The sequence below is a fragment of the Acanthisitta chloris genome, unplaced genomic scaffold (genome assembly GCF_000695815.1).
Source record: "Acanthisitta chloris isolate BGI_N310 unplaced genomic scaffold, ASM69581v1 scaffold42664, whole genome shotgun sequence".
NCBI classification, from domain to species: domain Eukaryota; kingdom Metazoa; phylum Chordata; class Aves; order Passeriformes; family Acanthisittidae; genus Acanthisitta; species Acanthisitta chloris.
In genome coordinates this window covers 14,126-23,094 of record NW_008671829.1, presented here as the reverse complement: position 1 = coordinate 23,094, position 8,969 = coordinate 14,126, and the positions used below count along the sequence as shown (strand labels likewise).

Sequence of the window (8,969 nt, the reverse complement as noted above, 5' to 3'; positions counted from 1 at the left end):
GATGGTGGATTACATTTGCCAGTACCTGAGCAATGTGAGAGAGAGACGGGTGACTCCTGATGTGCAGCCAGGTTACATGAGAGCCCAGTTGCCAGATTCTGCTCCAATGGACCCAGACAGCTGGGACAACATCTTTGGAGATATAGAGAAGATTATTATGCCAGGGGTAAGAAATAAAACATAATCATGACAGGAAAATACCATTACTACCTAGGGTGAATACCACATCCTGGGAACACGCAGGTTCTGCGGAACATTTATCTAAACAAAGTACCCAAAAATGTGGAATAAGTCTTGAAGACATTGTGTCCACAGAAGGATTCTGGAGATAACTGCTGTGTTCCTAACAATAATTTCAGGGGATAGACTGAATGTATTTTTGAAGTACTTTATATATTAACTCATATTTGCCTATAGGGAAACAAATTCACCCATGATTGAAAATCATTAGCTTTACCATATCTCTCCCTGCTGAGCTATATCATCTCAGTTTCAGAGATGTGGAAACTCAGGCACAGCAAGTTGAAATAACTTTTGCCCAAGGTCACGTAAGACTTGTCTCCTGCTCTTTGAATGTAAAGGTTTTCTTTCTCTTGTACATAAATACTGCAGATTCTGCTAGGGAAGTTCATATCACTGAATGTTTTATGTAAGAAGCTGTTTCAAAGTCTGTTCTCAAATTTTTTTATTGATGTTTGCCAAAACTTGATCTGATGTAGGAGAGGTATTCACATGAGGTATGCTTATGTTGATGTCCCACACACAAGCTTCTTCAGGTGTCCAGAGGGGTTTATACAGTCATAAATTGCTGTGTGTAGCTAAATGCAAGCTGTTGTTTGACAAAATGAGCAGGAGTAGCTTTGTTGCAAAGATTACCTTTATAGAGATAAATATTTTGATAAATGTTTCTAACTCTGTTTTTCTGAACGTAGCACAACATTCTTTCCTGTTTAGAATCTTTGTGTGTCTGTTTAATTCAGATAAATGCTTTTGCTGTACTTTGGAATTTATCTAATACCAACACAGTGTTATCATCTGCCAGTGCTGTACTCCTACTGATACTGTCTGCAGCTTTCTGCTGGCAGATGCATAGTTACACATATTATGTTGCTGTGATCCTTTTCCATCTCTTTAAACAGACGCTAATCACTACATCTCATGCAGAATTTTGTGACATTTCCAGACTTAACTTCTAGATGATTCTGTTCTAGGTAGTCCATTGGCAAAGCCCACACATGCATGCCTACTTTCCAGCTCTGACTTCCTGGCCTTCACTCCTTGGAGATATGTTGGCTGATGCAATTAACTGCTTGGGATTCACATGGGTAAATCTTTTTTTGGGGCTATGTTAGAGATTCATGTCCTGTGTGTATTATGCAAGAGCAGGTTATAGTCATTCTTTCTTGTTCTGGAGTCAGCATAATTACTTGCTTTAATCAACTGTATATTGTTTGCATAAATGAAAAATGTTACTTAAAAAGAAAACCCAGAAGAATATATGAGAACAAACATTACCTAGTCATGAGAGGTGAATTAAGAAAATATACCACTAGAAATGCCTGTTTTCTAATTCTTTGCATATCCCACTGTGAGCATTGTTCCCTGACATCCAGTCTCAATGCCAAGACTGTTACACAAGCACTGCAGGCAATAGAGCAGCCACCATCCATAACTGCAGGCTAGATTGGGCTCCATTCCAGTTCTCCTGCTCCTTTGAGAGAACACATTTCCTACTTTTCTGAAAATAATTGTTTGGTGGTCTGGCCCAGCATATCTAAGTATTTTGTATCCTCCTGCAGCAGCTACATAGTGCTACCTGGTTATCACTCTACACAACTCTGTAATGTTCTGAAGCCAGTGGTGAAATGGCCTGAATTTTTACATGTGTGTCTCCATGTAAGAAAGCAATAGAAGCTCATAAACCTGTAGAAAATTGATAGGTATGGTCTCCATGTAGTTGTATCAGATTAGCTCATTGACTTACTTTAGCTCTCAGTTGGAAGAGGGATCAGTACCCAGAGTGACTTACAACCTGATTCTCTTCTTTTTCTAGGCCTCTAGCCCAGCCTGTACAGAACTGGAAATGAATGTGATGGATTGGTTGGCTAAAATGCTGGGCCTTCCAGATAAATTCCTGCACCACCATCCCGACAGTGTGGGCGGAGGAGTATTGCAGGTAGGGGAGATTAGAGGTTACCTCATCAACATTTTGTTTTTACTCAAGTGAATTTCCCACTGGGCAATACTTCCCTAGAGGCAAAACCAACAAGATTTTCTATATGGGTTTGAATAGAGAAAAATCCCAATTTGGCATAATATTCCCAAATTTTAGTATTGCATAGAAGATGATAGAATAGGAATTGCTATTGCTTTTAGTGGTAATCATGTTATGGATGAGTAGCAGGTACTCTTGTGGCCTTACTAAGGACAAATGAGTGTGAGATTTTAGTTCTTCACACTGTTTCACATCACCAGATTATGCACTAGAGTGATTCTTACACAATGAGTGAAGGAATCCTTGTCACTGTCCTTCTGTCACAGTCCTTAGCCACACAAGAAATGATTTTTCCTTTTTCTCATGTCTACTTTGTGTCTCTGAGAGCTGCAAAATCAAGGCCTGAACCTTTACCTCCTTTCAGAAGGGCTAAGCAAGTATCCCCTGGAATCAGATGCAATCAGTGCCCAGGCTCTGTGTTGTTATAAGGGGCTTTGTTCAGGTTTATAATTCTATGGTAGATACTTCGTTTTATCTGTAGAACAAAAAGAAAATGTGATTTATTTACTCCTTGGAGCTCAGTCCTGCATATTAAAAATATGCAGCAGCTAAAGGCTTTGTTTTGTGTTGCTGGCCCAGAGAGATGCTCATCAGCTAATGACTCTCCACAGCATCACAAAAAAGCAGCAGTAGGAATAAAACAAGGGGTGGGCAGCTGAGCACTTCACTGACTTCAGTAAATCCCTGGCACAATAGCAATGCAGTAGCAGTTGCAGTAAATGAGCAATGTCTTTGCAGAGCACTGTGAGTGAATCAACCTTGGTTGCCCTGCTAGCAGCAAGGAAGAACAAAATTCTGGAGATGAAAGTTTCTGAGCCAGACACTGACGAGTCCTCGCTCAATTCTCGCCTCATCGCTTATGCATCTGATCAAGTAGGTTCTTATGATTACAAAGGAGACAAATTTGCTTCTGCTGTCTTGCTCAGGCCATGCATTGTGAACTCACATTTCTGTAGCTAGAGAAAAATACAGGAATGACTCACAAGCATGCACCAATTCCTCTAATGCTGCTTTCTGCAGATGGGGAAACTAAGTCAGCGTGAGGCAGGGTTTGTGGGGTCCTCAAGAGACTGTTTCACATGACTCATTTCTGCACTTCCTTCCCGTTTCTCACAAAGCTTTACTCCAGTAACTAGGTGCTGATCTCATGCTTCAGCTCTAGTTTTTTCACAGCCTCCTTCCACTTGGAGACAGGCACACCCAAGGCGTTGTTACCTCAGTGCTGCTCCTCCTTGTGAGCTCCACTCTGGGTCTCTGCCTGCAAAGCTGTTCTGTCCCTGGGAAAGCTGCAACAGGAGAAACACTCTTGCTGGTTCTTTCTTAGTATAACGAAAAGGACTTTTTCTTGTGAGATGTTTTGGTCTACTCACAAGTAAGGGATTTATCTTGTTATGGCAGGGATGAGGGAGTAAACTGACATTTCCATTTCTAGAGGTTCCTTTAAGAGCTGAGTTTTAATAAATGGCCTTCCAAACACAAGATGAGGATGTCTGTTATCATATTCTAGAGACCAGTACACGAATAAATGAATTATTCCTTGGAATTACAGAGTATTATTTCTTACAGTTAGTCACAAAGAAGATACTTTCAGACTTGTATGAATACCGATTACAATAAGGATTGCATTTCTTGCCACCACTGTCTTTGTAAGGCTGTAACTTATCACAGTGTTCAGCCTCAGAGCTTGCACTCTTACTGTTTTTCCTTTTTTTTTAAGGCACATTCTTCCGTGGAAAAGGCTGGCTTGATTTCTCTTGTGAAGATGAAATTTTTGCCTGTGGATGAGAACTTTTCCCTCAGAGGTGAAACTTTGAAGAAAGCCATTGCAGAAGACAGAAAGAAAGGCCTAGTGCCAGTCTTTGTATGTTCAACTTTCTGGTTGGGGGTATTGACATAGCATTGCATTCTAAATGTCAACATAAAATTACATCTGAAACATTTCTTACTGTGTTAAAATATGTTAGCTGAAGGGTAAAATGTATACAAGAATTTCTGGTTTATTGAATACAAAATTTTAATTTTTAATATTCTGACTGTCTACAATAAGCTCTCGACTTCTAAAGTGCTGCATAAAAAACCCTCAACCCAAGCCATTTTAACAGGTTTGGTTTTTTCCAGGTTTGTGCAACTTTGGGTACAACTGGTGTCTGTGCATTTGACAATCTCTCAGAACTGGGTCCAATTTGTAAGTGTCTTTTTTTCCTGATTTTAAACTATGATACCACATAAAAGATAATGTGAGACTTTTTCATACCAAATCCAAGGAAAGTACAAACACTGATCAGCTCAGTTTTTCAGACATGTCTTAGGGATTGCTGAAGTCAGTACAAGACTTTGCAGTGGTTTCTGTAACATTTAGATTAGGATGCTAAAATACATTTTATTCAAGATAGATGAAATTTGCCAACTGATAAATCTTTAATATGGTTATTCAGGAAATACAGTCTGTGCAGTACTGTTGTAGGATGGATACATGAATATTTAACCTAGTAAAGGATTTTTGAAGGTAGATTTTGGTAGGACATCCTTTGGATTCATCAGTTTAATAGGTTACAAATTCTATTCCATCATAAATTCTGACCAGCTGGTGTTGAAGACCTGAGGCACTTTCTTTTATGGGTCAGATTGTGGCTTCTATTTCTGGGTTCTTTTTACTTGCCACTGTGTCTTTATTCGTGTTTTGTGCAACTGAGTGGTCCTGGGGAATTTTATTATAGAGTTCATCTGATTTCAGCATTATCCTATATTTTGGGGTTCTGGATCCACAGCTTTAGCATAAAACTAGATTGGTAACTGTTTGCCTTCCTTGCTATTTTGCTGTCAGCCTTTCTGCCTCCTCTAAAACATGCACCTGGCTTTCGGGGAGGAGAGATTAAACATGCACTTTGATTCTCTATGTCCCTTTTGTTACAACAATCTCAATTCCAACAGGTGATGCTGAGGGTCTCTGGCTTCATATTGATGCTGCATATGCAGGAACAGCATTTGTATGTCCTGAATTTCGATTGTTCTTGGATGGAATCGAATATGCAGATTCCTTTACCTTTAACCCTTCTAAATGGATGATGGTTCATTTTGACTGCACTGGATTTTGGTGAGTAGAGGCAAAACACAACACCAAAAGGACAGCATGCAAATTCCAAAGTCTTTCTCTGCACTTATTTTACTAAATCCAGTTCCTTCTACGATTGATAGGGTTAAAGATAAATTCAAGTTGCATCAAACCTTCAGTGTTAACCCTGTCTACCTCAGACATGCCAACTCAGGAGCTGCTATTGACTTCATGGTAAGTTATTATTTAAGTTGATATTTTATTGCATATAAAATCTTCAAACAGACTGTGAAATTCCTCACACTCATATCACTCACAATCTTATAGCTGGTCTTATTACATAAAACCAGTTATACGGAGATCCTAATGCAGAATAAATAATAAAACTTTGCAGTGATCTCTGGTTATGAAAATTAATTATAAAACTGCTTTCATTTTGAAGTGCTTAAGATTTTTACACAGATGGAGATCCAACCTTGCCTTTGTAATGAGAATGGTCATTTCTATGCATTGTGTTGCTGAAGTAATTCCTACTGATTCCATTTTGGCTGATTATCTTCTATCATTGATATGTAATAAAAGAGAGATAGGAGTAAGCAGTGGAAACACCATGCTCTGAAACAGCAGGAGAATGAATGACATTTTTATTCAGAGTAAGGTATTCATAGGAGAGCTACGAGGCATTTCACTTTGGATCCATCTTACAGGGGATTTCAGTACAGTAATACAAAGGAATATTCACTGCCAATTATTTCTGCTATGATCTCACCCTAGTCCTGAAAAGATAATTGTTTCCTTGAAATCAATAGTGCTTTTCACTGGAGCCAGAGTGGAGGGAGAGAGGGAAAAATGATATCGAGTCCCTCTTGTGGTTAAGTCGGATCCTGCACGTGATCGTGTAGCTCCCTAAAAATATTCCATGTTTTCTCACTCTTTTCTTTGCAGTAGGTGTTGCTTCGTTTGGAACTATCTACGTCTGTATCGATTCTCACTGTTTATGGCTGATTTGGGCAAACGTTCAGGATGGCACTTAAATATGCAAATTACAGGAGCCAAAGTGAGCACTCAGTCCTAGAGTGTAAATGGCCACATCTTAAACTGATCATGCTCTTTAAATGCAAAAAGCTGTTGCTATTAACTGGTAATTAAAATTAAAATTACCAGTTAATAATTAAATAAAATTCTAAGCATATTTAGGCTATAGATTAAGGGGAATAGCCAAAATCTTATGTTGCAGATAATTGAAACGTATGTAGACAGTGTTTTCTTGATGGCTGCTTCCTGGGCTTAGCAGATTTCAGTAATATAACATTATTTGTATCAGCAGAGATCTCTGCCCTGAGTCTGGAGATGAGGCAGGGTAAGGGGACCCTCCCTTCTGTTGTTTCTGCACTCACTGATGCACTGTTGTGTTTCCACAGCACTGGCAAATTCCACTGAGTCGTCGATTTCGTTCTTTGAAGCTGTGGTTTGTGCTTCGCTCCTTTGGGGTGAAAAAGCTTCAGGCTCACGTCCGACATGTATGTGAATTAACAACACAAGCCTAAGTGTATGATGTTCATTTCTTATTAGCTGAGTTTAGTAAGTTCAGAGATGCAAAGATGAGTAGCAGAAATCCTCTCACATGCAAAGATTGCCTGTGAACACTATTTGTGTGCTGGTTTAACTCTTAAGTAATCTGTAAAGATTAACTGCGTAGATAAAACATTTCCTGTCCCCTTCTTGGAAGCAATAGGCAATGGAAAACCACATGGTAAGCCACTGCCTTGTGCACGTTACTGAGTGCTCCTGTGTAGCTTTCTCTGAGGCCAAGGGCAGCTGTCTGGGAGGCTGTGGTGAGTGGCTGAACCCATCACTGTGAAATGTACAGGCTTAAGTCTGGATGGAGTGTAAATACAAAGGATCACATTGTGGATCAATGGTTGCCGCGAAAGGACTCTAATGTGAGAAGGCACATTCTGTTTTCAAACCTTCTAGAAAATTCCTATGTACAGTCCAGTTATTCATGTTCATTGTCAAAGGTTTGGGCAAATAGAGACAAACTTTAAAATTCTTAGCTTTGTCATTCTTCTGTTTGCTGCCGTTCATGCACTGAAATGGTGTGTTTTAGTAAGGAAAGGAATTCTTTTTAACTACCTAATTTAGTGTCTTACAGTGGATTTGTGACAAACCAATATATGACTATTTTTTTCCCCTCAATTATAGGGTACTGAAATAGCCAAATTCTTTGAATCCTTGGTTAAAAGTGATCCACTCTTTGAAATTCCTGCCAAGAGACATCTTGGACTGGTTGTATTTCGTCTAAAGGTAAAGATTGGGCCTTTTGTGTGTCTCTTTGGAAGGATTTGACCATAGCTGATCTCTCCCCAGACATTAAGAACTGTGATGAGATCTTATTTCATATAAGAATTTGTGATTGCAATTCTTAGAGACCTTTGGATATTATTGGAAATTCTAACTATAGTATTTCTTTTTTATTTATATTTAAACCAGGGTCCCAACTGGCTGACAGAAAAGCTCCTGAAAGAACTAAGCAGTTCTGGCAGGCTCTTCCTCATTCCAGCAACCATTCACGACAAGTTCATCATTCGCTTTACTGTAACATCTCAGTTCACAACCAGGGAAGATATCCTGCAGGACTGGAACATCATTCAAAACACTGCAGCCCAAATTGTTAGCCAGAATTATGGGTTGCACTGTATCAGCTCTGGTGATGGGGCAAGAATCCCTGATATGATAGAAGAGCCTAGTGCTGATGCCATTAGTGATGCTTCTCAGGTTTATCTAGACAGAGGGAAGTGCAAAACACCTTCCAGAAAAACAGTAGTTCAGCCTAAGAAGTTAGGAGTGAGTCCCAGTGCATGTGTGATTAGTCAACAAGTGAAAGGTCAAGGAGATCCTCTAGATGACTGTTATCCAGAAGATGTCCAAGATGTTACCAAACATAAGTTAACCTCTTTTTTATTCAGTTATTTATCTGTTCAAAGCAAGAAAAAGACAGCACGTTCCCTTAGCTGCACCAGTGTGCCAGTGACTGGTAGTGTTGAGCCGTGTAATCCCAAAGCAGCAGCCACTGACGAGGAGTCTCGTGCAAACACCAGAGTTCTTTCTAGGCTGCCTGAAGACATGATGATGTTTAAAAAAAGTGCCTTCAAAAAACTAATTAAGTTCTACAGTGTCCCAAGCTTTCCAGAGTGTGGCATTCAGTGTGGCCTTCAGCTGCCTTGTTGTCCCCTGCAAGCCATTGTTTAACAAGTAAGAGAGCTTGGTCCTCAGGAAGAGAACCAAAGTTTGCTTATCCATATGCAATACTACATGTGATGTTGTTCAAGATGTAAGCAGTGACAATGACCACTGAGAAAATTTCTGTGCTTTTACTGGTGAAACCTCATGTATTTATAGATTAAAACGTCAAATAAATCTTGTAGGCATCTAACATGAAACTCTCTGGTTTGTAGACTGTGGTAAAGAAAATGCCAATTTCTGCCTTATCAGTGCTGGTAATGGACAGTTTCCAGCTGGTGTAGGCTAGAACCATTTTGACACAGTGTGCTGGCCTCAGCAGGGGGAAAACAATGTAGATCTCTGTTTGCACCATTGATTTTATTTTGATACCTTGACTCAAACTCTCTAGACTGCTCT

General features: G+C 39.6%; 1 protein-coding gene across 1 annotated transcript in view; it reads left to right on the top strand.

Moving 5' to 3' along the window:
* HDC (histidine decarboxylase) overlaps window positions 1-8,602 on the top strand; it is a 9,454-nt gene extending 852 nt beyond the window's left edge. Inside the window, exons 2-12 of the mRNA XM_009074232.1 lie at window positions 1-166; window positions 1,212-1,325; window positions 2,054-2,176; window positions 3,014-3,148; window positions 3,993-4,136; window positions 4,394-4,460; window positions 5,207-5,369; window positions 5,471-5,561; window positions 6,749-6,847; window positions 7,533-7,634; window positions 7,821-8,602. The exon at window positions 1-166 is cut by the window's left edge and continues 2 nt beyond it. Coding sequence (XP_009072480.1) covers window positions 1-166; window positions 1,212-1,325; window positions 2,054-2,176; window positions 3,014-3,148; window positions 3,993-4,136; window positions 4,394-4,460; window positions 5,207-5,369; window positions 5,471-5,561; window positions 6,749-6,847; window positions 7,533-7,634; window positions 7,821-8,579 — 1,963 coding nt within the window. The 3' untranslated portion in view covers window positions 8,580-8,602. The remainder of the gene's footprint in view (window positions 167-1,211; window positions 1,326-2,053; window positions 2,177-3,013; window positions 3,149-3,992; window positions 4,137-4,393; window positions 4,461-5,206; window positions 5,370-5,470; window positions 5,562-6,748; window positions 6,848-7,532; window positions 7,635-7,820) is intronic.
* Window positions 8,603-8,969: the final 367 nt, after the last annotated feature.